Here is a 24,003-nt window from a genome sequence, read left to right as displayed (position 1 = left end):
GGCGGTCAGAGAGCTGGCGGGGCGGTTCACGCATTGCGATTGGTCAACGGCGGACACCTCGGCTGTCAATCATGCCGAGAGCCAATGGGCGGGGGAGCGTCGCGCCGCGCGTGCTGACGCCTAGCGGTGAGTCACCCGCCAACGATTGGCTGAGAGGCGGGACCTCGCGACACGCGCATTACCATTGGCTGAGGCGTAGCCACGCCCCCTGCCCTCTGCCCACGGAGGCAATCCCGGGGCTCGCAGGTTCGAGACCCCCGAGGGGACAAAGCGGGACAAGACCGGGACATTGCGGGGTCGCGCAGGGCGGGGCTCGGGCCAGAGAAGGAGAGGCCAGGCTGGCAGCCGTATACAATTCATCTTTATTTACAATACCCTATAAAAATGTAAATTTAGAAACTTTATTCTCATTAACCAGAACCAAAGACTGGAAGGGATGAGGAAGAAAAAAAACAAACAAAAAAAAATTACCGCAAGCAAATGAAATTAAGAAAAAAAGCAGAAATAGGAGGGGGGGAAGGAAAAAAAAACCAAAACAAAAAAGCAGGAAAAAAGAAATAAAATAAAGTAATAAATGAACTTTCCACTTGATCTGTCAGAGGAAAAAGACAGGGAAGGAGCCGAGAGCAGCGGAAGGGGGGCTGGTTAATGCCAGGAAGAATTCCGGGGTGAAAAATCCCTATATGTGCAAATCTCATGTTTTTTTTTTTATTTTAAAAGAAAAAAAATAAAATAAAAAAAAAAATTAAAAAAAAAGGTAAAATTATCCCCCAACCACCACCACCACCTTCCCAAGGAGCAGCACAGCTGAATCCACCCGGATCCGATCCAGAGGGGACAGAGACCCGGCTGTGCCTCCCCACCCCGGAGATGCTGGGGCTGATCCCAGGGGGAGGGAAGGAGCCGAATTTTGGGAAGACGAGGCAAGTGTGCGAAACAGGTGTGTGAAGTGTGGGGAAGGGCAGGAAGCAGAGCTCAGTGCTTGTGGGAAGGGCTGGAGAAGGAGCAGGGAAGGAGCGGGGAACCCCTGGCCAAGGATGTGGAGCAAGGGGCTCCTCACTTCCCAGGATCCTCAGTAGTGTGTGTGTGTGGTGTGTGTGTGTGTGTTTGGGGGGGAAGCAGCAGTTTTTGGGGGTGCAGAGGGAGTTGGGGGGAAATTGGGAGCAGCAGGGAAAGGCAGCACTTTGTTTGAGAGGGGGGAGCAGCCAAACAACCCCCTCTTCCTGCTGATCCAGGGACTGGAGGGCAGATGTGCCCCATGTGCCAGGCCAGGTGTCGGGGGAAGTGTGGGGTGAACCGTGTGCCCTCCATTCATCCATCCTTCCTTCCTTCCTTCCTTCCTTCCTTCCTTCCTTCCTTCCTTCCTTCCATCCATCCTTCCTCTGGAACATTCCGGTGGTGGCGAGGAGCCACGGAGATCTACCGGATCCCCTGCACTAAGCTGGAACCAGGGAACAACAGTGGTGGGATGAGAGGGAGGCAGTGATTCCCCTCTCCCCAAGCTGCTTTTCCCCACTCCAATCCTCCTCCAGCTGCACCCCCACCTCCAGTTTCCCCCTTCTCCAGGTCCCCCGTTGGAACAGGGCCACATTCCCATGGGAAGAGGGCTGGCACTCACTGCAATTTTGTCTCCAGCAGGTTCAGCTTCTGCTGGTCAACATAGCGAGAGAAGAGGGAGATCAAGTTGGAGGGGATGGACACGGGCTTTGCCAAAGCTCCCTGAGGGATCCGCAGGAGCTCCCGGGTCGCCATCAGCATCAGCTCTGTCCTGCCAGAAAAACAGGAGAAGGGAGCAGTGAGAGGCACGGGGGTTCCAGAAGCCTGGAGGCTACCTTTTTCTCCCCAAGGGGCTGGGAATGTGGTGACATTCCAGGCAGGAAAATGCCAGCCCGGGACAGGGACTCACCATTGGTTGTCCTGCATCAGCTCCGTGTTTGTGTCTGAGCTCTGCAATTCCTCCCCTCGGCTCAGAACCAGGTACAGCAGGGACAGACCAAACTGTGGGAACACGGAGGGGATCAGTTCCCTCCAAGCACTCCTTGGGAAAATTGGACAATCCTCAACACTTCCTAACCCTCCTGGAGTGCTGCCACAGGCAGGAAGATCCCTGGCTGCCTTTGCAGGAAGAGGAGGAAAAGACCACAGACCACTGCCAGCCCAGGAGCACTGGAGCAACATTCCCACCCCAAATTCCAGGACTGGAGCATGAAGTACAGCGGGACAGACCCAGAAAATGCTGCCAGGCTGAAGCAGAGCCCGGGGCTACCTTAGGCCATTAATTAATGTGCCAGACACCCTCGTTAAATAGCAAGGGGAACACCCCAGTGCTGAGAGGCTGCTGGGGCAATTCCCAAGGCTGGGAAGGGGTGGGGATGAGGAGCACCTTGTTTTGGAGCACAGCAGTGAGGTGCAGGTTGGTGGGAGCGGCGGCGCTCTGAGGTAGGTTTGTGAGCTGCTGCACAAGGCTGGTGACTGTTCCCAAGGGAAGGTGGTAGAGGACGTGGGAAAAGGGCCTCAAGAGGCAGGGAAGCACCTGTGGAGAAAGGAACACAGTTGGGAGCTCAACACACTTCCCTGTGCCTGGCTGGAATTGCAAACAGCTTCTCCCACACAGCCCCTCCAAACCTCTGGCACCCTCCCAGGAACTGCCATCCTGAAGACACATGGAGCCCTTTCAGCCTCTGGAGCCTCACCTCATCCTGAGCATCCTTCTTGATGAGGAAGGGCAGGTTCCTGGCCGTGGCCATGAGCACGTCGGCCGCTTGCTCTGGAGCCAGGAAGGGGAGGATCCGGGCCACCAGGCGCTTTCCTTTCCGGATGCACATGATCTGCATGAAGTGGTCATCGCTCGGCCTGAGGAGGGAGGGAGAAAGGTGTCAGCCTTCAACTGGGAGCATCCCAGGGTTATCCCATACCGGGATCTGCCCCAGCACCAGATGGAAAACACCCATGCCTCAAAAAACATCCCTGAGGAGAGCAAAACTACACAGGAATGACACCCCTAAATCAGCCCTGCCAGTCGGAGGGGATGGAAATTGTGACTTTGTAACCAAAGTGAGGGTAAAATGGATAAAAAAAAGGTTACTTCAGCTCCCTGCAAGAGTCAAACAGATCCACGGAAAACTGGTTTCTGTGGTCCCAGAGTGTTGGAGCTCCCAAATCCCGCTCACCTGTCCTGCCCAGGTGCCTTCCCCCTCAGATTGTCGTACATGTCACAGATCTTCTGCTTCCTTTCTCCCATCAGGGCTGGCCGCTCCCCTTCCAGGCTCAGGAGGTAGCGGCGCTCGTAGTCCTCCACGTCCAGGAGGAGGCTGTACGTCTGCAGGAAGCATGGATCACTCAGGAAATCATGGAATGCGTTGGGTTGGCCCACTTTTTATCCCACCATGGACCTCTGAGGGTCGGGATGATCCCCTTCAAACTCACCTTCTCGATGGTGACGAGGGTCTGTCGCCTCTTATCCCGGACCTGCTTCTCCTTTGTCTCCTGCCAGGGAGGGAAGAGGGAATCAGGGCCATGGGAAGCAGCCACAGGGCTGTGTTGGAAAGGAGGAAGGCCAGGAACTCACATCATCCTCGCTGCGGGACGTCACCACGGCGTCGATCATCTTCCGGGGGTTGTTGACACTGGAGACGGTGAGCTTTCCTAGCGAGCCCTCAAACTGCACTGCAGGAAGGAGGGAGCAGGGAAGCCGAGGGATGAGCCCCTGCAATCCCTGGATAAAAGGAGCCCTGGGGCTGCTGGAGGGCTTTACCTGGCTTGTAGGTGTGCTCCAGCTTGGCCACCTGTGGGGTGATGAGTTTAGTGCGCTCCTTCTTGGGACCATCACCGTGCACTTCCTCAGCTGCTGCCAACTTCTCCAGCTTCTGGAAGTAATTCTGAGGCAGGGAGAGGAAAGGTTGAGAGCCTTCTCCCAAAAAAACATTGACCATCTCCTTCTTCTCAGCTCCACTGTCTTCTCAACATCATCATTTAATCCACAGCAGAGTCCATCCTCCTCTCCCACTCCTCAGGATGAGAGAGATCGAGGCTCCTCCTTAACCCTGTCTCAGGACAATGACAAATCCGCTCTCCTTGTGGGGTTCCCAGTCCTTCCCAGCACATCCCAGTTAGCCTGCCTTGCTCCACTAGCACTGTGCTGGGGCCCTCCCCACCCCATCCAACCCATTTCACAATGGCAGAGCTTTGCTGACTCACATCCTGCACCAGTTCCTCTTCTCTGCTGGGACCAGCTCACCCACAGATCCCAGAAAAACTCTGCCACCTCACGAGAGGTGGACTCAGCAGCCACAGCTCTTCCATTCCACTCAATCTCCCAAGGACCATCCCAGACTCTCTCCCTGGGAACCCTCAAACAGTCCCCCAACCACCACATTGCTTCACCTGCTCCAAGTCTGGCTTTTCCCAGCATTGTCTGACAATCCCCCATTCCTGAAATGGAAAAAAGCAGAAGCACTCTCTCCCTATCCACCTTCTCCACTGCACTCCTTGGATTCCCACAGGATTCACCACCACCATTCCCAGTCAGACCAAAGTCAGCCTTTCCCTGCCCAAGGATCTCAAGATCTTGAGTTTTCCATTTAGCATCTCCCTTGTCTCATTCCAAGGGTTTTATCCTGGCTCTGTCACACTTCTGATGGAGAGGAGCTGCTCTCCTGTTATCCCAGACCAGAGATTGGTGTAGCCCAACATCTCACTCCTGGAAATCTCGCCCAAGGAGTCAGCTCTTCCCAACATGCTGATCCCACCCTGTCCCTCTGCCTTCCTCTTCCAGGAAGAAAGCAATCGACTGGATCTCTCTCTGCACCCCATTCCCACCCAATACCCAATGGACAAGGGGAAGATCCTGCTCCCAAGTACCTGATAATAATAATCATCCAGGTAGGGATCAGTGCTCTGCAGCTGCATCATCTGGATCTTGGACACCCAGTCCTTTTCCCGCTGCAGCATGAGGTTGGCATAGGGATCCTTACGGATCTGCTCCTGATGGCTGCTCCGGTGGCCCCCTCGGTCCCCCCCGGAGCCGTTGAGGCTCCGGTGCTGGCTGGCAGGAGAAGAAGGGCACCCGTGAGCACACCGGAGCTACAGGAAGGGACAGAGAGGGGGGACAGGTGACCCCAGAAGCAGGACACGTCCCCGTGCCACGCGGCCCCGTCCCTGTCCCCGCACTCACTTCCGGTTCTGCTGCTGCCGCTGGTGCAGGAGCCGGCGGTGCTGGGGGTGCAAATGGGTCGTGTCCGGACGGAACATCTGGGTCTGCGGCCTGGGGAGAGCGGGAATTGTCAGGGATGGATGCAGGGAGCGGCTGGGACGCTGGGACAGGGACAGCACCGACCTCAGGTTCTGCAGGTGGGATCCGGGGCCCGGAGGGTGTGGCAGCTGCGAGGGGGGCGGGGCAGGGGGAGCCCCGAAAAAGGCACGGAACCCACCGGCTGGGGACATCATCTGCCCAACTCTGCCCTGGAGCAGCTTGGGATTGACGGAGGGCAGCGGGCTCCCCACCAACCCGGACACCCGGGCAAACTGGCTGGGGGACATTCGGCCGGCCTGGAGGGGCAGAGAGGACACCTGGAGTCAGCCGGGTGGGAAAAGGATCTGGGATGGCTGGCAAGAGCCATGGAGAGCCAAGTCCCAGAGCCAGGAGGAGAAGTGGGATAAAACACAGGAAGGAGCTTTACCTGGGCTCCTCCAAGCAGCTGGGCTCTCTGCAGGTGCGTGAGAACGGGAGGGACACTGTGGGGGAACGGGTGGCCCAGGAGGGAGGAATTCTGGGGAAAAAGTTGGGAAAAGGGACCCCAGTCACAGACCACGATTGGCAGATGGGACAAATCCCAGGAAGGCCAGGCTCTGTGGGGTGGGGATGAGCCACAGGAACACAGGGAGGGGCCTGGTCATCAATCCCCAGAAAAAAGGTGGAGAGAAAGCTGGATACCGGAACATTGCAGAGCTGGTTGGGGGACATCCTCTCTCCATAGGGAGTGGGATAACGCTGCTGCATGGTAGCTCGGATGTGGACAGGCTTGGGACACAGGATCTGGGAAAAGGAAAGTGGCACAGTCACTCCCCTGGGAAGCAGCTTACACCCATGGGAGCAGTGGGAAGTTGGGAAGTGAGGAGGTACCTGCTGGTTGAAGTTTGGGATGGCGGCCTGTTTCGGGGGGGTGCCGATGGGAACGGCCCGGACCGGGGGGCTGCCGATGATGGGGGACGAGGAGCGCCGGGGCAGTGCCCGCTCCGATGGATCCCGCTCCTCATCCCGAGCCTGCGGAGGCCTCTGGGGAAGGGCATAATCCAGCACGGACACGGGCGGCATCTCCTGTGGGAGGAATGGGAGGGACACCCCCATTCCCTGAGAGTCACAGGCTGGGACAAGGAGGAGGGTCGGTGTCCCCACTTCCTACTGTCAGCTCTCCATGGCCCACTGTGCTTCCCTGGGATCTCCACGTGACGCTGGGCATTCCCGAAGCTGTGACTGCCAAGAGCATCCCGTTTGGGATAACAGGGCGTGGGGTGGGAATTCTGGGTCACCTCCCAGCCCGGCAGAGCCATGAGAGAGTTGGGAGAGGATTGGACACGCAGCACTTCAAAGCCTGACTCTTAATGAAACCACAACAACACAAAAATCCTCTGCCTGCAGGCATCAACATTCCCAGATCCTGCTGGGAGCCCTGAAATCCCTCAGACATCACCAGGCATCCCAGAACAGCAAAAATCTGCCATCCCAGCCCTCCAGGGTCCAATGGGGGGACAGAGGGTGACAGGTATGAGGGTCCCCCGCAAGCCACTGGAGGGAACCAGTGGAGGATCCAGCTGGAGGGAAGTGGGACACTCCACTATCCCAGGAACAGTTTATCCCACCCAGCTGGTTGTCACAGGCATTTGGGATCACCAGGGAAGAGCCCCCTGCCCTACCTGAGCGAGGAGCGGCCCCCGGATGCGCCGCAGCACAGCTGAACTGTCCCAGATGCTGGAATTCAGCCCTCCAGGCTGCTGCAGAGCACAAGGAGAGTCAGGATGGCGCAGCGAGATCCATCCTCACATCCCCCGGGATGCCCCAGCCCATTCCCACCTGTGGGGGGTCCCTGGTGTGCACGGCCTGCATGATGGCCGGGTCCTCCAGCTCGCTGTCGATGACAAGTCGCGTGAGCCGCTCGGCCAGCGCGTCCTCGGGATCACCCAAAACATCCCCGTCATTCCCAACGGGACCGTCCGGCTCCCGGCTCGACCCGGCCTTGTCCTCCAGCTCCGCCAGCCGCTCGTGGGCCTCCTGCCAGTCATCATCTGCGAGGGGGCACAGGGTGAGGGACGTGGGCCCGGGGGGATCTGTGGGCTCAGGGAGATCTGGGGGTGACGCTCAGGGTCTCACCGACGGCCCCGGCCCCGAAGGTGTCATCGTTGAACTGGTCGATGTCTTCATCCTCCTCCCCCAGGGCCTGGAAGGCATCTTCATCCTCGTCCAGCGGGCAGTCCTCCAGGGACTGGGACAGCCGGGGAAGGGGTCAGCCCCACTGTACCTCCCTGATGACCCCCCAGCCCATTATATCTATACAATAATGCCCTCAACCAGCGATACCTCCCCCAGCCCCATTATCCACCCCGGAAATCCCCCCAACTCATTATTCCTATGCACTTACTCCCCCAACCCATTACATCTCCCCAATGACCCCTCCAGACCTAGAGAGTCACCCCTCCCGTTATACGCTCCCCCAGCCCGTTATAGTTCCCCAGTGACCCCAGACTCCTTCTGCCACCCTGGAGCTCCCTCCCAGCCCCTCAGACCCCCTCAGGGACCGCCCTCCCCAACTCCTTTTACCTCCCCCGCACCAGCCCGTTATACCCCCCCCACCCCGTTACATCGCCCCAGTGCCGTCCCGGCGCGTTTCTCCCGCAGGCCCCGCGGGGCCCCGCCCGCTCTGGCCCCCCCCGGCTCCTCCCCGGCCCCTCCCCGCTCACCGGGTACCGGAACATGGCGGCGCCGGCGCCCCCCGTCCGCAGGCTCCGCGCCGCCCGACCAGGCCCTGGGCCCCGCCGCGCATGCGCCGCCGCGGGCGCAGCCGCATGACGTCATCCGCAGCAACCGCCCGGTACCACGCCCGCCGGCGCGCGATGGGGCGGGGCCAACGATGGCCACGCCCAACGGAGACCACGCCCCTCTTGTGTCTTTCTTAAAGAGGTAGCGTCCCTTTTTCTACCCCGCACAGCTGTGACAGCCGCGTGCCCCCCAGTGCCATCCATGCCCGATGTCACTCCATCCATAGCTCCCGCAGTGCCCGCCCAGCCCCGTCCCCAGCTGTGTCCCATCCACAGTCATGTTCCCCAGCTGTGTCCTCTGTCCCCAGCTGTGTCTCTCCCAGCCGTGACCCCTGTCCCTAGTCACGACCCTCACTTGTGTCCCCTAATTGCAGCCATGTCCTCAAGCTGTCCCCTGTGCCTGCTCATGTCCCGTCTCCAGCCGTGTCCCCCCAGCTGTGTCTTGAATCCATGGCTGTGTCCCGCCCCCAGCTGTGTCCCCAGCTGTGACCCCTATCCACAGCCTCGTCCCACCCAGTGGTGCCCCCTAAACCCAGCCACGAGCCCAGCTGTGACCCACACCCATAGCCGTGTCCCCAGCTGTGTCCCCCCAGCCGCGTTCCCTGTCCCCAGCCGTCCTCCCGCTGCAGCCACACGTGGCAGGGGGGGACACGTCCTCACCGTGTGACCCCCGTGGGGCATCAGCTTCCTCATCGCCTCCAAACCCACATCCTCCCCCACCTCTGTCGCCTCCCGGGGTGCCCGGGAGCCACCCCCAGCTACCGTCTGTAGCGGTCCGGTGTCACCGGGTGTCCCAGGTGAAGGGGCGGCTCCAGCTCGTCCCTCCCCTCGGCGCCTTCCTTGTGCCCGTCACTGGGGATTAGCGCAGGGACAGCCCCGGGCTTGGGGACAGGCACGGGGACCAGGGCCACCCGCCACCTCGCCTGGATGTAGGAGGCCTGGCCGAGCGGCGAGGACCGAGGGTGACATCCCCCATCCCTGCGCTGGGCGAGGACGGGGACCCCCCCGCGCCCCCCCAGCCTTTGGGGGCACCATGAAGGACCGGCTGGAGCAGCTCAAGGCGGTAAGGGACTCCGGGCGTGGGGAGGGGACAGGGGACACCTCCAGGGGGCCCCTCAGCAAAAGGGTGACACCGGGATGGGGGTTCCCGAGACCCCAGCCCGTGGTGGGCGGGGACATCACGGGGAGAGGGAGCCTCAAAAACCAAGTCTGTGGTGGACGGGGACGTCACGGGGTGGATGTCACCAAAATGCCACCCCACGGTGCCCGGGGGTGTCACGGGTTTGGGGGGTGACGTCCATGGTGGACTGGGGTCTTGGGAAGACCCCAATCCATGGTGAGCTGGGACACCACGGGATGGATGGCCCCGAGACCTGACCCCACTGTGCGTGGGGGTGTCACGGGGGTCACCCCATGGCAGATGGGGGACCCTGAGCCTCACTCAACGTGGGTGTCAGGTGGGAGCATCCCCGTGCTGTTTGGGGGGACGGTGGGTGTTTTGGGGTGACGTGACCCTCCCAGTTGAGTCCTGTCCCCCCACGCCGTGGGGTGCGATGGGGAGACACCAGCCCACACCTGGCCTATGGGAGGTGTCCATCCCGCAGGGAATGGCAGTGGATTTGGAGTGCCCACACCCCATTCTGCACCCCACACTTCCCCATGTTCCCAGCACCAGCGCCACTTCCTTCTCCCTTTTCCCGCTCTGCCGTGGGGCCCCACTTCCCCCCCACTTCCACCCACTCCTGGGGGGCTCCCCCTGCTCCCCAGCAGGATCATGTGCCACGGATGGTGGGGTCCCAGCAGGCCCCCTACTCGCAGCCGGGCCCCTAGCTGTGGCAGGGAGGCTTGGCAGGGATTTACCAGGATTATGGAGCCATCAGATAAAGCCCTCAGGGGGGAGCGAAGGGATTAATTTTATTTTTACTCCAGCAGCAGGAGGAGGGGGTTGGGGGGGTCTCAGTCTGGGGTCTGTCCCCCTCTCCAGGACACCCCAACAGCACCCCCGGGGTGCTGGTGGAGCTGAGGGGCTATGGGGAGGCAGCAGGGCTGAGACTGAGTTTTGGGAAGGGCTGGATTTGGGAGCACATGGGTGGGGGCCTGGGCACTACACCAGAGTGAAGGGCACCAGCCACCTTCGTGCCCCCCAGGGCTGCCCCAGACCTGCTGTGGGGCCACAGTCTGGGACATAAACCCTGTCCCATCCCCATCCCATTGCTGTCCCCGTTCCCTCCCTCTGGCCAAGCCCAGCAATCCCTTAATTCCCAGCCACGTGTGGCCAGATGTGAGCTGTGCTCAGCCCCCCCCCCGGCTGTCCCCTGCTGCAGATGTCCCCCCTGTGCTACCACATCCCCATGGCTACTCCCCCTGTGTCCCTGTCACCCCTGGGGAGCCCCTGGGGGACTCTGGCAGGGCAGAGGGTCCACCCTGAGCGCTGTGTCCCAACAGAAGCAGGATGCGGATGACGAGGAGGAGCTGGAGATCGCCGTGGACAACACGGCCTTCATGGATGAGTTCTTCGCGGAGGTGAGGGAGGGCTGGGAGCGGGGCTGGGGGGCGTAGGGCTGCGTCCTCACCCCCCCAAAATCCTCCCGGGTGTGCCCAGATTGAGGAGACCCGGCAGAACATCGACAAGATCTCAGAGAACGTGGAGGAAGCCAAGAAGCTCTACAGCATCATCCTCTCAGCCCCCATCCCAGAGCAGAGTGAGTGCTGTCACCGTGTCCCCACAGCCTCCCCTGCTCACAGGGACCTTCCCTGGGAACATTCCCATGGTTGCTCACACCCATGATCCCACAGAGACCAAAGATGACCTGGAGCAGCTGACGGCAGAGATCAAGAAAATGGCCAACAGCGTCCGTAACAAGCTGAAGAGTGAGTGTCCCTGCTCCTTGGGACTCTGGGATCATGGCAGTGGGAAAGGTTCCTGATGGGTTGAGGTCTGTCTCCCTCCAGGTATGGAGAGGAACATCGAGCAGGATGAGGCACGATCCTCCGCCGACCTTCGGATACGCAAGTCCCAGGTGAGCTCTGGTCCACAGCCAGTGTCCCCAGGTCCCACACTGTCTCCCACAGGCTGGCGATGTGGCATGTCCGGGGGTCCCCAAGTCTCCCCAGTTCTATCCCCTGTGATCCCAGGGGATAGAACTGTGTCCCTCTGCCCTGTCCCCAACACTCTGTCCTGTCGCCCTGGGACATGCTATATCCAGGGTCCCCTGGCTCTCATTGTCGTGTCCATCCTGGGATCAGCAACACACCATGCCCAGAATGTCACTGATCTGACTTCCTGTCCCCATCCCCAGCACCTCATCTTGTCCCCTGGGCAGTGTCACACCTCTGTCCTCATTCCTGTCCTCTGTGAAAATGGCCCATGGGGACATGCCATGCCTGGGGTGTTCCATGTCCTCGTTCCCAGGAGCAGGTCCAGTCCCCCAGGGTCACACCATGCCCTGGGGTGTCCCCATCCTCATCCCCATCCTCACATCCCTGTCCCTGTCCCCAGCACTCGGTCCTGTCCCGCAAGTTCGTGGATGTCATGACCAAGTACAACGAGGCGCAGGTGGATTTCCGGGAGCGGAGCAAGGGCCGGATCCAGCGCCAGCTGGAAATCAGTGCGTGACCGAGCCCGTGGGTGGGTGGGCACGGCCTGGGCATCAACCCCACACCCTTTCATAAAGTGGGAGGAACCAACTCATCCAGACCCCTCCTATTTGACCAAGTTTAGTTAAGTGGGTGGGGCCAGGCCATACAGACCCCATCCCTTTCCCCGGACTGGGTGGGGCTCGTCCCCATCCCTCTTCACGTGCCTGCAGCCGGCAAGAACACGACGGATGAGGAGCTGGAGGAGATGCTGGAGAGTGGGAACCCCTCCATCTTCACCTCAGGGGTGAGCCCTGACACGGGGGGGACACCAGGGGACACGGGGGTGTGTCACAGGGCCAGGCCCCCCACTGACGTTTCCCTGCCCCTGCAGATCATGGACTCGCAGATCTCGAAGCAGGCGCTGAGCGAGATCGAGGGGCGGCACAAGGACATCGTGCGCCTGGAGAGCAGCATCAAGGAGCTCCACGATATGTTCGTGGACATCGCCATGCTGGTGGAGAACCAGGTACGGGCTCACGCAGGGACCTGGCTGTGGGGACACAGGAACACACAGGGACAAGCGGGGACCTGGACATGGGGTGACAGAGATGAGCAGGGAGCTGTGGGCAGTGTGAACAGGGACCTGAGCATGGGGACAGGCAGGAACCTGGGTGTGGGGTCACAGGGATCACCTGTGTATGGGGACACGGACATGAGCAGGGATTTGGGCACAGGGTCACAGGAATGTGCAGGGACCCACATATGGGGACGAGCAGGGACCTATGCATAGGGTGACCAGGGACAAGCAGGGACCTGAGCGTGGGGTCACAGGGACCTGCATGGGACCGTGGAGTGGCCCAGGGACCTGCACAGGGGGTCCAGGCATGGAGCGATATGGGCTGGGGTGGTTACCACTGCACGTGTTCCCACGGAGCCACCCACCACCCCGCGGTGGCCGGGAGGGGACACAGGAGTGTCCCCTGCCCTGTGGTGGTGCCGTCCCCTCTCTCAGCCCCTCTCTGTCCCCCATGCCACGTGAGGAGCTGCTGTGTGCCCCGGGGATGGGTGAGTACAGCGTGTGTGGGTGTGCCACGTGCTGTGGGGCTGTGTCACCATGTCCCCACCAACCCTGTCCCTTCTCCCCCAGGGAGGGCTGCTGGATAACGTGGAGCTGAGCATGTGGAGCAGAGCACAGAGGCAGTCTGGTGCTGGGGCCAGGCGCGCCAGGTGGGTGGGTGCCAGCACCCCGGGGTGCTCTCAGTGTCCCCCCCTCTCTCTATGTCCCCCGGGTGCTCCCTAGGGATCCATGATCGACCGCATAGAGAACAACATGGACCAGTCTGTCGGGTTCGTGGAACGGGCCGTGGCTGACACCAAAAAGGCTGTGAAGTACCAAAGTGAGGCCAGGAGGGTGAGACAGACCAACAGCCCCCTTGTCCCCTCCATAGCCCCCAGTGTCCCCTCTGTAGCCCCCAATGTCCCCTCTGTAGCCCCTAGCATCCCAGAGGTACCCCTAGTGTCCCCCTCTGGCCCTCGTTGTGCCTTCACATCTCACAGTGTTCCCAGCACCTCCCCATATCCTCCAGCAGCCCCGAGATTCCCTTATTTCCCTCAGTCACCTCCTGTCTCCCTCAGCCACCCCTCATATCCCCCAGCTGACCCCAGTGGCTCCCACCTCCCCGCAGTGACCCCATGGCAGCTCTGTCCCTCTCTGTCCCACTGCCACCTCTGCACCCCCTCCCACCCTCAGGTGTGATGAGCTGGCGAGGACCCAGGGCTCTGCAGGCTCTTCTGGCTCTGCCCCCATGTCCCCCCCCCCACAGGAGAGGTGTCACCACCCCCGACTCGCCCCTGTTCCCCCAGAAGCTGCTGATTTTGGTGGCAGTGGCCGTGCTCTTGCTGGGGACAGTTGCCCTCATCATTGGACTCTCGGTTGGGCTGAACATGAAATAGCCCCTGGGGCAGGGGTCTGTAAGTGTTGGGACCCCCACTGCAGGGACACAGAGCCCTAGGGGACCCCAGTGTCATCTCCTGCTTGGGGGGCTCCAGTGCTTTAGGATTTGGGATTTGGGGTGCTGGGTTTGGTGATCTCAGGTCTGCAGTGCTGAGGGTGTTCTTTGAAGGTCTGCAATGTCTGTGGGCCCCTGGTGCTCTGGGGTCTGTGTTTTTTGGGGGTCTGCAGTGCTCAGGCGTCTGTGATGTTCAGGGGTCTCTGGTGCTCAGGGGTCTTTGCTGTATGGGGTCTGCATTTTTTGGGGTCTGCAGTGTTTGAGGGTCTGTGTTGCTCGAGGGTCTGCATTCCTCGGGGGTCCGTGTTGCTCCAGGCTCTGGATTTTGTCTCTTCCTCACATCCATCTCTGCCATCCCCGCTCCCTCCTTCCTGCTGCAGACCCCGTACCTTCCCCTGCCGGCGTCTCCAGCTCCCCTTTCCCTTCTCCAGACGCTCCCGACCATCCCAGCGATGTCACCTCCCGGCGGGATCCTGGACCCCTCCTCTCCCCGCTCCTCCCGGATCTGCTGCTCCCAGCCCTCCGTGTCCCGGTTCCCACCGCGGGTTCCAGCACCGCTGCCTTTCCCGCCCATCCTGCCGCTCCCTGGGATCTGCTCCTCATGTCCCCACGGAAAGGGACAGGATTCCGATTCCGTCCGTCCCCTTGGGACTCGGCCACCGGTGCCACAGCCCCAGCGAAGGGTGACAAGGACACAAATCCGAGGGCCGGGCGCTCGCCTGCATGGGCATCCCGGTGGAATGAGGGCGAGAAAAGGGACAGGACACGGGGTTTGGTGGCGCCAGCGTGGTTTGCTGTCACCGTGCTGTGACAGACGGATCTGTCGGGGTCCCCATCCCCTCTTGGCTTTGATGTCCGGGCGGGAGAATGTGTTGATCGTGGGTATTTAACTCCCATTGTAATAAAATCCCGCTGATGCCGCCCTGTGCCTCCTCTCCGTGCTGGCACCGGGAACACCCAAAGCCACCGGCACGGCTCTGGCTCGGCTCCCGGTGTCCAGGGATCTGGGGCTGGACCGGCCCCGTTTCCCGGTGCTGTAGGACATGAGGGGGAAGCACGGGGCTGGGGACACCCCCAACTCCCGGCCCTGTCCAGACACTCCCCCCCCACCCCAAGTTTTTGGGTAAGTCACAGTGTTTGGTCACCTGTCCCAGAGCATGCTGGCACTGTCACCTCTTTGCTACACAGAACCAGCTCATACCTGTCCTGCTACCTTCCCTGTCCCCTCCCCAGCCCCTGTCCTTGTCCCTTGCCCTATCTGTCCTTCCTCCCCACTCCACAGCCCAGATCCTTGTTGTCCCCCTCCCCATTCCTTGCCCCCCTCCCCAGCCCCATCCTTATCCTGTGTTCCTCCCCAGCCCATTCCCTGTCCCTGTCCCCCTCCCCAGCAGTGTCCCTGCCTCACATTCCCTGTCTCCCCGAGCAGAAGAAGATCATGATCATGTTGTGCTGCATCATCCTCGCCATCATCCTGGCATCCAGCATCGGGAGCATCTTCGCCTGAGCTCCCCACCCGCTGCCCTCCAGGTGACAGGGACAGGGCTGGGGTGGCACAGGGGGGTCCCTGGTACCTCCCAATCCCAGGGAACAGGTTCAGGCCTTGCTGGGGTTGGATTCACCCTGAGTGTCCCCAGGTTGCCACGCTGGGGAGGGATGGGGATGGTGACAGCACTAGGAGCCACGTCCCCTTCCCGAGTGTCACCTCATCTTCCTCCCTGTCACAGGTGGCCTTTCCCCCTCCTGTCCCCCTGCCCGGATGATCCATCGGAGAGATCCCGGCCAAGCCCCGATCCCCGGAGCCCCGAGGACATCCCAAATGTCCCTGGAGGAGTGGAGCCCTCCCACCGCACCCCCCACTCCCCTCCCAGCGCCAAGGTCCCCTCTCTCCTCCTCCTTCTCCTCCACTCGGGTGAGTCGGTGGCCGCTGTGACAAGCAGCCCCTCCTCAGTGGCACGGAGCGGCCGGAGGGGCCGTGTCCCTCTCGGGGTGGGACACAGGGCTCTGCCTTGCCGGGGCGGCCGGAGGAGCCTCTCCCTGTGCTTGGAGCTCCTTGGATGTGCAGCCACCCATGCTGGAGCCTTCCTCCTCAATAAAGAGCTCACCCACACTCTGCCTCCTGGCTCCAACCTGATCCGTGGATCCCTCAGGATGCTCCCAGCTCTTAAAACCCACTTTAGGATAGAGAACCTCGTGCTTCAAACCCCGATCCATTTATCCCCCAGCTCCAAACCCCACCTTGGGATAAAGATCCTCGTGCCTCAAACCCTGATCCATCTATCCCTCAGGATGCTCCCAGCCCTGCATTCCCAGCTCCAAAACCTACTCCAGGCTCTTGTGAAAAGTTTAATTCCAAAAGGAATCCAATCCAGACGCTCCTCACACTCTGTGCTTCAGGAAAAACTTGCCCCAGTAGCGTCCCTTGAGCTGCAGGTCGTAGGGGCTCAGGTACTTCCTCATCCCCAACATGTTGGAGGTCACCACACGCTCGAAAGTCCAGGGATTTTGGTTGTTCAGCCTTTTCTCCTCCTCTTCCCGTCGCATCTCCTGGAGGCTCTCCCGGCTGACGGGGACGGCCGGGAAGGGCAGTTTCTGGGCCACGCGGGCGAGGAAGGGCCGAACCTCCCCGAATTCGCAGCGCCCGCCCACCTCCAGCACCAGCCTCCCGCTCTTCACCGCCGTCACGTAGCGGTCGATGGGGCCCTTCCCGCCCCCCATCCGGTGTCCCAGGCTTTTCCGCGTCACCGACTTGTAGGGGGCGGGCACGCGCCACACGGCAAACATGGATTTGGGATCGATGCTGCGGCCGATGGTCAGGCGGATCATCTCGAAGTGGCCCCAGTGCAGGTACCCCCCGCCCAAAGCCTGTGGAGGGACAGGGTGGGACAGCTCAGGGACACGGAGGCTCCTGCGCCCTGCCTGGGAACAGGGACACGCGATCCCAGCCTCTGGAATTCTCCCCCCGATCCGTTCCGTGCCTGTTCCCGCTCACCAGGATCCCGTACTGCCCCTGGGTGAAGTCGGTGGCCTCCTGGGACGGGCCACGGATGTCACGGAGCCGCCGGGGCTCCCGCCGCACTTTGGGCACCGCCGGCACCTTGTCCATGAACTTCAGCTTCGGCTTCTCCGGGATGGTGATCCCTGCAGGGGAACATCAGGACCAGGATCTCCGGGAACAGACTGGGGAGTGCCCCCACCGGCCCTCGCGGGGTTCTCCCGCCGCCCATGCCTCTCACCGCTGTAATCCGGGGGCAGCGCCAGCTTCTTGAGCCCCGCCCGGGGAACCGCGACGCCGCCGGGACCTGTGGGACAGAGCGGGGGGGGGTCTCGGGCAGGGCCGGGAGGGGACGAGGGTCCCCGCAGGGCCTCCCCTTCTCGGTCTCAAGATCCCCCCCAAACCACCACAGCCCAGCCGGGAGTCCCACCGGGACCCTCGGTACCTCTCCGGGGTCAACCCTTGCACCGCCCGCACGAGTCCCCCCCCCCACCGCGATCCCCAGGCTCCCGGGAAGGTTCCCTCCGGCCTTATGAGCCCCCCACAAGGCACGGACGGGCCCTCGGAGCGCGGCCAAGTCCCCCTGACCTCCCCCGGCCCGGAGCGGCCCCGGGAGCCGCCATCGCCACATCGCCGCGACACGCCGGAAGTGCCGCAAGGGCGCCGCCATTGGCCCGTCCCCAATCAAACGCGCCGCCCGTGGTCCGGGCGGGAAGCGCGGCGGGAACATTAGTTCCGGAGGGAAACGCGGCGCAACCTATTCCCACCCCCGTACCGGGCGGGGGTCGCCGGCGGGGGACACCCCCGAGGGTCCCGAAGGAGGTGCTGGAAATGGCCTGGATGTCCTCCCAGCCTTTGTGCTGGGCTGGTGTACTGGGTTTACGGAGACAGGTTTCATATTCCTCCCAGCAGCGGCCACCGCGCTGAGTTTGGATTCGGGATGGGCGACCTGGGGCCGTGACGTCACAAAAGCGGTGAGCGCCGGGCTGAGGCGGGGCTGTGACGTCACACAGGTGTCCCATCCACAGCACTGTGACATCATCACCGTGTCTCTACAGGACATGTGCCACCACTCCTGGCTCCCAGTGCGGCCACGATGGGACATGGATGAAGCCATGAGTTTCCTGCTCCCCCTGCTTGTCCTGCTGGTGGCCAGTACAGCCGTCCTGCTGGCCACCTGCATTTGGAAGGAACGGAAGCGCCTTAGAGGCCGGGCCAGAGGGTCCCGGCGCAGCCGAGCTACTCCAGAGGCTCCCGGTTCCCCCCCGGCTGAGGAGACCCCTCCCCACGGCCCGGCTGCTCCCGGGAGCCCCCTGTACATCCCCTGCGGCTGCGGCCCCGGCTGTGCCCCCTGTGCGACAGCGGCCCGGGAGCTGCAGGACCTGGTGACGCCGCTGTGGCCCGGAGTGTCCTTCCCGCAGGACTCAGAGATGTGGCAGCTGTTGTGGGAGGACCTGGGGCAGCTGCTGGAGCGAGGCCACCTGCCCTGCTGCGCCTGCTCCTCCTGCTCCTGCTCTTTCGGCTCCTCTGGGAGCCTCCATCCTTCCCGGAGCCTCAGTGGCTGCTGCCAGACTCCGGATGGGGAAGACCCCGTGGACAGATCTTGCTGCTCCCTTGGAGCTGCGGGCATGAGGAGAAATCTGTCATCCTTGAGGATGCACGTGGCCAAGAAGAACCTAGAAGTAAAGCTGAGAGCCCAGCCCGTTTCAGTGAGGCGTTCCCAGGAGCAACTGGTGCAGCGGGAAACGTCACTTTATTCCTCGGAGAGCCTCCCATGCTCCTCGAGCCTCAGCGGGAGCTGCCAGACTGTGGACAGTGGAGAAGATGCCACGGACAGCTCTCCATGTTCCCCGGAATCCGCGGATATCAGCGGAACCCGCTCAATCCTGAGGATGCACGTGGCCAAGAAGAGCCTGGAAGTCAAACTGGGAGCCCAGCCTGCTCCAGTGAGGAGTTCCCAGCAGCGAGTGGCACAGCAGGAAGTGTCCTGGAGCCGCAGGCGGCCAATCCACAGCTCCCACAGCACCGCAGTGCAGCCAGATAGGAACACCCGCTGCTCGGAGTCCAAGATCCTCCAGAGGCAAAGGGAGCTGGAATTCCCCCATCTCCAGGGAGCTCCTCCAAGCCAGATGAGGCTCCTATTGGCCGCTCAGATACTTCTGAGGATGCTCTGTTTTAAATAAATCAGCATTTCCCCAAAGAACCGCGTTTGGGCTGAGATAGGGCTCCTTTCTTCTCAACAGCCGAGTTTGGATTCAGGATGGGAATACTGTGGATCACGCATGGGTGCTTTGGTTGCCCTCCTCAGGGACTTTCCAGTGTCCCATGGGACAATCCTTGTTTTCTGCTGGGAAAGGTGGGATGAGTGTCCAGGGTCAAATCCCTGGGAGACCCTGGAAAGGAGCCCCAGGTGGGTGCAAGTGGTGAGCCCGCCCCACCCAGCTTCCCACTGTGAGACCCGTGGACAGCACCCTTCTCCCAGTGCCAAAGCCATTGTTGGGGGAGGTCCTCTCTCTTTTTCCATCCCTATCCCGATGGAGGCTCCCAGGAGAAGGTGCTTTGTGTTGTTCCTTGCAGCCCCAGCCTCTGCACAGGAGGTGCTCTGGGTGAGGGGGTGTTTGGGGGATCTGGCTGCCCTCCCTGGGGAAAGGGACGGGGCGGTGACCCCTTGGTGGGTCCCCTGGGCATGGCGGGAAGGACCATGGGGATCCCCAAATCCCTGTCCCAGCCCTGCTTGTGCCAGTCTCTGTCACCAATGACCGCACGTGGCTCTCAGTGCCGGCTGCTGTCCTGGGAAGCCGAGTGGCCAGTGGGGAGCTGGGGTCCGGCTGCGGGGTGACCAGTGCTGGCAGGGATGGACAGCCCCTGAAGCACCCCCTTCTGAGTTGCAGTTCCTCACCTGGAGGTGAGGAATGGGGACACCGTGTGTCTCTGAAGGAGATGGTGTAGGGTGGGAGTGAGGCGACCCCGTCAGCCCCGTGGGTTTTCGGTCCCCTGCTCTGAGCTGGGTGACACTCCCAGCCCCAATTCCACTCCTTCCCACAGCTCCTCCTGGACAGCATCCAGCACGGGAATGTCCTCCACTTGGCCAGAGGGCTTGTGGAATGTTACTGCTCCAGGGAAATGGGGAGTCCCTCCCAGAGCCCCAGATTCCTCTCAGGATCCTGAGTCTCCCGTGCCCTGCAAACTCCATGATGGGATCTCTCCATGCGGGGGGATGTGGTGTTGTCCGGATCAGGATGGGGAACAGGGGTGTCCTCCATGAATTTGGGGTGCAGAGTGGTATCGTGTGGCCCCCCTCATTCCCAGGGTGTTTATTATTCCCTGACTTCAGGTTAAATCCTCTGCCTGGAGCTCTTGGCTCCTTCTCTTCGGGGCTGGACACCTTAAAAATGGGGAATGAAGACAGTTGGGGGGGAAAGTTTGGGGGATCAGTGTGGGGCATCCCCTCTACTCCTCCCCTCCTGCAACACGGACCAGATCCAGGATACTCAGGCCCACCCCTCCCTAGGGAAGAATATCTAGGTGAAATCGTGCCTGGGCAGTGCCCAGCTCCGCGTCCTGGGTGCCGCCCCCCCGCGCCCGTGCCCCCGCTCTGCGGGGAGGAGCCGCAGGAGCCTAATGGCCCTTGATGGATTTTTCTTCCAGGAATCTGCTGCGGCGTGGTTTGGTGGTTTTTGGTTTTTTTTGTTGTTGGTTTTTTTTTTGTTATTGGGGGTTTTTAAAATATTTTTTTTTAATTTTTTTTCTTTCTTTCTGCGCTCCTGTAAACACGGCGTGGAGCTGGAAGGAGCGGGAATGACGGGGGGGACACGCAGCCTGAGGAGGGGGACTTTCGGGGCAGGGCTAGCACCCCAATCTCCTTAACTCCCTTGCATGTGGGTTTGGGATGAGCAGCTCTTCCCGGCGGGAACCCGGTGTCCTGGAGCCCTGCCCGGAATGGAGGGACATCACCGGGAATTTCCCCACACCCCGCGCAGCCCCCCAGAGCCGGGGGAGCCCACGGAGCATCTTCCCAGCCCCACTCAGCCCCACTTCCCGCCCCTCCCCGGGTTCTGGGGGACTGTCCCCTCCATCGCCCCGTGTCCCCCGTGTGTTCCCGTGTCCCCCCGTGTCCCCCCGTGGGCTGGGCGGTGCCCCGGGGGGGAATGCCGCAGCCGCTGACGTCACGGCGCTCAGCCAATGGGCGCGGGCTGTGGCGGGGTGGGGCGGGGGTGGCCCCGGTGGGGACCGGGGCTGCTCCGGGGGGTCCCGGTGCCCCCCGCTCTCCTCATGCAGGGCATGGGGAGCCTCCGGCTGGGCAGCCGCGCCGTCATGTACACGGCGGAGACCCTCCCCAAGGGCAAGAACCGCGTCATGGGGGTGAGTTTAGGGGGGCCGGGCGGAGGGAGTTCGGGAGGAGAAACCCTTGGAAAATCTCCCCTCAGCTCATTCCCGGGGGATTCCTGCTGATCCCTCAGGGGATGCTGTGGCTCTGGAGAGACGCTGGGATTAAGGCATCCCCCATGCCCAGGGTTGCTCTGTGGGCGGTGAGGGTTGAGTTGACCCCATTCCCATCCATCCCACTCTTCCAGACCATCCAGATTATGACGGGATTCCTGCACATCGGCTTCGGGATCGTCCTGACCACGCTCACCAATGTCTACACCTCCGTCTTCGTCATCGGAGAGATCCCCTTCCTGGGCGGCGTGTCGGTGCGTGCCAGGGGGCTGGGAAGGGATGCCCACCGGGAAAAGATGCCCACCAGGGAGGGATACCCACCAGGAGAGAGTGGCTAGGGGGGTGGGATGCCCACCAGGAAGGGAATCTCACCAGGGAACAATGCTCACAGGGAAGGGAATCCTGCTGGGGGGCATGCCAGCAGGTGGGACACGCATTGGAAGGGATGCCCACCGGGAATGATGCACCTGCAGCTCCCAAGGCCTCGGCAGCTGGAAAACAAGGGTGGGGGGGTCACCATGTCCCGTGTGCCCTGTTAGTGCCCCCTCTGGCAGGTTTGGGGTGCTTGGGGTACCCTCAGTACCAGCTAAGCCCCATCTTTCCTGCTGCAGTTCATCATCTCTGGGTGCCTCTCGATCGGTGCCGAGAAGAGCCCCACGGAATGTGCGGTGAGTTTTCCTGGGAGCACACCGGGAGTAAGGCCATGGGGTGGGTGGGGTGTCCCTCTGGGATTTTTAGGGAGGGGGGGTCTGCCACCCCCTCCCAAAGCCCCCTGGGTGCCCGCAGGTGAAGGGCAGCCAGACCATGAACGTCATCAGTGCCATCTTCGCACTCCTGGGAATCGTGGCCTTCATCGTGGACCTCAACCTCAACGGGCTCTACCGCTCCAACTTCAACTACTACAGCTATCTCGTCCTGGTAAAATCCCCCATGGTGGAATTCCGGCCTTTGGGAACTGCCCCAGGGCATTTTCTCCAGCCCTCAAGGGGTGTTGTGCCGTTTCCCAAATCTGCGTTGGGGTGGCGGTTTCTCCTCTGCCGGCACGACCTATTTTAGGCTGGTACCTCGGGAGATGAGTCACCCCCTGGAAGCATCCATGAGCCATAAAAACGGCAGGATGGAGGGCTTGGAGCGAGACCTTGGAGCTGGGGATGCAGAGGGAGAGGAAGGGGGAGCTACAGAATGCTGCCCTGTGTGGGGTTTGTCCTCCTGGGTGCTGCTGGGGGGGTACTGATAGGGTTTTCCCCATCCTGGAGCTCGCAGGGAATGGGATTTCCATCGTGCTGCTCATCTTCACCATCCTGGAATTCTGCATCGCTGTGGCCACCGCCAATTTCTGGTGCCGGGCCACTCGCCTCAGCTCCAACGAGGTAGGAAGAGGGGGTGGTGGGGATGGACCCAAAAATTGCCTCTCATGATCCCAGTATCTCCCATAATCCCTGTGTTTCCCAGGCAATGCTGATTGTCCCCAGTGCCACCCGTGTGGATCTGGCCGTGCCACCAGCGGAGCTGCCTCAGCCTCCCAGCTACACTGAGGTGATCCAAGGAATAGCCTGGATAGGAGCAGCATCGGCATTGGGATGGCTCCTGGGATGACAGTCCCCATCCTGCTGCCATCTGTGTCCCCTCCCTGGGAAAACATCCTACCCCAATCCCCAGGGAGCATCCTGGAGCATCCATCCCTTTGCTCTGGGAATGGGGAGGAGATCCCAAACCCCTGTGGGTCATGGGTGCTGGGGTGGGGGGGGGTCCCCCCAATTCCTGCCCCCTTTCCAAAACACCTCCTGGTCTCTTTGCAGCTGACTGCTCCCGAAGTCTGACACTGAGGATGTTGGAATGGGATCCTGCCTCCATTGCTCCTAAATCCCAGGGCTACGGCATCCTCCTCCCACTGTGCTGCCGGCTGGGATGTGCTGGTCCCCCCCAAAAAAGCCAGGGACACCCCCAAATTCCCTGCCCCTGTGCCCGGTCTGAGGGGCTCCACTTGCTGGCTGCTGTGGGAAGGGGCTTCTCCAGGGGGGAATCTTGGGCACTTCCTGCCTGTAAATTCCTGGTGGGGATGCTGGGGTTCACTCAAGTTGGGGTTCAGGAATTCCTGGTGGTCTGGTGGTTTGGAGTGAGCCTGATGTGTGCCAGGAGCCGGGTGGGTCACCGGAGCATCTACCTCGGCTCGTCCCCTGTTGGCTTCATTTTATCTTGGGAATAAATGCTCTCTCCGGGCTTGTGTCTCCTGAATTTGGGAACTTTCAACATGGGAGCTACACTTCCCCCTCACAGAGCTGCTGTCCCTCAGGAAAGAGGCTCATCCTGCCTGATTTAGAGATACCTGCTTTCTCCTGAGGGAATTCTGCCCCCGCTGAACTCCTGAAAACTGCTTGCTTATCCTGAGGGGAATTCTGCTCCCCTAAACCCCTGGCTCTTGCTCCCAAGGGAGTTTTGCTCCTCTAAACTCCTGGTGCCTGCTCTCCCGAGGGAATTCTGCCCCTCTAAACCTCTCTCCTGAGGGAATTCCATCCTCCTAAACGCCAGTACCCGATTCTGATGAGGGAATTCTGTCCCCATAAACCCTTCAGTACCTGCTCACCTGAGGGAATTCCGCCCTCTCCTGCTGGAATTCCACTCTCTAAACCAGGGTACCTGATCTTCTGAGGGAATTGTGCTCCCCGAACCCCCCACCCCCCACATTCCAGCACGGTTCCGCTATATTTAGCTCGGCTGGAGCAGCCGGCAGCGATGCTGGTGACGCCAGCACATCCCGGTTCTTCCGCCACCGGAGAAGCCGCCCCGGGGCTGGAGCTGCTCCGTGGGGTGACGTGGGGACACCGGTGCCATGTGCTCCCTGTTCCCACAATCCTGGGTGGTGAGAATGGAGCTGAGGGGTGCTCCCAAACCTTATCCATGCAGCAATTCCTAAAAAAAATTATTTTCAGGGAAGCAAAAGGGCTCTGGGAC

The 24,003-nt window shown here is 61.4% G+C and overlaps 5 protein-coding genes across 19 annotated transcripts; 3 read left to right on the top strand and 2 right to left on the bottom strand.

Annotated features, from left to right (window-relative positions):
• Positions 1-339: 339 nt before the first annotated feature.
• PATL1 (PAT1 homolog 1, processing body mRNA decay factor) lies at positions 340-8,401 on the bottom strand. 9 transcript variants are annotated; one of them, XR_004497812.1, is made up of 20 exons: positions 7,954-8,401; positions 7,367-7,478; positions 7,070-7,281; positions 6,913-6,990; positions 6,122-6,349; positions 5,933-6,034; positions 5,679-5,768; positions 5,336-5,547; positions 5,174-5,263; positions 4,861-5,044; positions 4,384-4,431; positions 3,755-3,878; positions 3,569-3,666; positions 3,427-3,486; positions 3,171-3,319; positions 2,694-2,853; positions 2,384-2,533; positions 1,907-1,998; positions 1,545-1,768; positions 340-1,441 (listed from the first exon to the last, which is right to left on the bottom strand). XR_004497812.1 is itself a non-coding variant. In XM_033514985.1 (20 exons), the coding sequence occupies exons 1-20, from the start codon at positions 7,966-7,968 to the stop codon at positions 1,420-1,422; spliced, it is 2,376 nt and encodes a 791-aa protein (XP_033370876.1). In that variant the 5' UTR covers positions 7,969-8,400; the 3' UTR covers positions 340-1,419. The 9 variants fall into 9 exon arrangements, 7 of the variants coding, with proteins under 7 accessions (XP_033370876.1, XP_033370877.1, XP_033370879.1 ...); XM_033514985.1 differs by having other exon boundaries at positions 1,619-1,768; positions 7,954-8,400; XM_033514986.1 differs by having other exon boundaries at positions 1,619-1,768; positions 6,913-6,987; positions 7,954-8,400.
• A 307-nt stretch (positions 8,402-8,708) lies between these two features.
• STX3 (syntaxin 3) lies at positions 8,709-15,763 on the top strand. Of its 6 annotated transcripts, none has more exons than XM_015631746.3 (11): positions 8,709-9,094; positions 10,477-10,554; positions 10,634-10,733; positions 10,828-10,902; positions 10,984-11,051; positions 11,531-11,639; positions 11,841-11,914; positions 12,002-12,136; positions 12,911-13,021; positions 15,046-15,146; positions 15,344-15,763. In XM_015631746.3, exons 1-10 carry the CDS (start codon positions 9,065-9,067, stop codon positions 15,121-15,123), a joined length of 858 nt encoding a protein of 285 aa, XP_015487232.1. In that variant the 5' UTR covers positions 8,709-9,064; the 3' UTR covers positions 15,124-15,146; positions 15,344-15,763. The 6 variants fall into 6 exon arrangements, 4 of the variants coding, with proteins under 4 accessions (XP_015487232.1, XP_015487228.1, XP_015487230.1 ...); XM_015631744.3 differs by lacking the exons at positions 15,046-15,146; positions 15,344-15,763 and adding exons at positions 13,477-13,581; positions 14,051-14,138 and having other exon boundaries at positions 8,974-9,094; XM_015631743.3 differs by lacking the exons at positions 15,046-15,146; positions 15,344-15,763 and adding exons at positions 13,474-13,581; positions 14,051-14,138 and having other exon boundaries at positions 8,974-9,094.
• Positions 15,764-15,949: 186 nt separating this feature from the next.
• MRPL16 (mitochondrial ribosomal protein L16) lies at positions 15,950-17,306 on the bottom strand. The gene is made up of 4 exons (XM_015631747.3): positions 17,200-17,306; positions 16,853-16,918; positions 16,609-16,757; positions 15,950-16,481 (listed from the first exon to the last, which is right to left on the bottom strand). The coding sequence occupies exons 1-4, from the start codon at positions 17,279-17,281 to the stop codon at positions 15,996-15,998; spliced, it is 783 nt and encodes a 260-aa protein (XP_015487233.1). The 5' UTR covers positions 17,282-17,306; the 3' UTR covers positions 15,950-15,995.
• LOC107206170 lies at positions 17,201-19,296 on the top strand. Its single transcript, XM_015631741.3, has 2 exons — positions 17,201-17,585; positions 17,670-19,296. Exon 2 carries the CDS (start codon positions 17,673-17,675, stop codon positions 18,792-18,794), a length of 1,122 nt encoding a protein of 373 aa, XP_015487227.1. The 5' UTR covers positions 17,201-17,585; positions 17,670-17,672; the 3' UTR covers positions 18,795-19,296.
• A 1,500-nt stretch (positions 19,297-20,796) lies between these two features.
• On the top strand, positions 20,797-23,088 carry LOC107206150 (membrane-spanning 4-domains subfamily A member 12-like). 2 transcript variants are annotated; one of them, XR_004498009.1, is made up of 7 exons: positions 20,797-20,973; positions 21,186-21,305; positions 21,663-21,719; positions 21,838-21,969; positions 22,315-22,421; positions 22,504-22,587; positions 22,851-22,866. XR_004498009.1 is itself a non-coding variant. In XM_015631679.3 (7 exons), exons 1-7 carry the CDS (start codon positions 20,884-20,886, stop codon positions 22,869-22,871), a joined length of 618 nt encoding a protein of 205 aa, XP_015487165.1. In that variant the 5' UTR covers positions 20,802-20,883; the 3' UTR covers positions 22,872-23,088. The 2 variants fall into 2 exon arrangements, 1 of the variants encoding a protein (XP_015487165.1); XM_015631679.3 differs by having other exon boundaries at positions 20,802-20,973; positions 22,308-22,421; positions 22,851-23,088.
• Positions 23,089-24,003: the final 915 nt, after the last annotated feature.

The sequence above is a fragment of the Parus major genome, chromosome 5 (assembly GCF_001522545.3).
Source record: "Parus major isolate Abel chromosome 5, Parus_major1.1, whole genome shotgun sequence".
Lineage (NCBI taxonomy): Eukaryota > Metazoa > Chordata > Aves > Passeriformes > Paridae > Parus > Parus major.
Note: the sequence above shows the minus strand (reverse complement) of the source record. Positions and strands in the feature narration are given on the sequence as shown.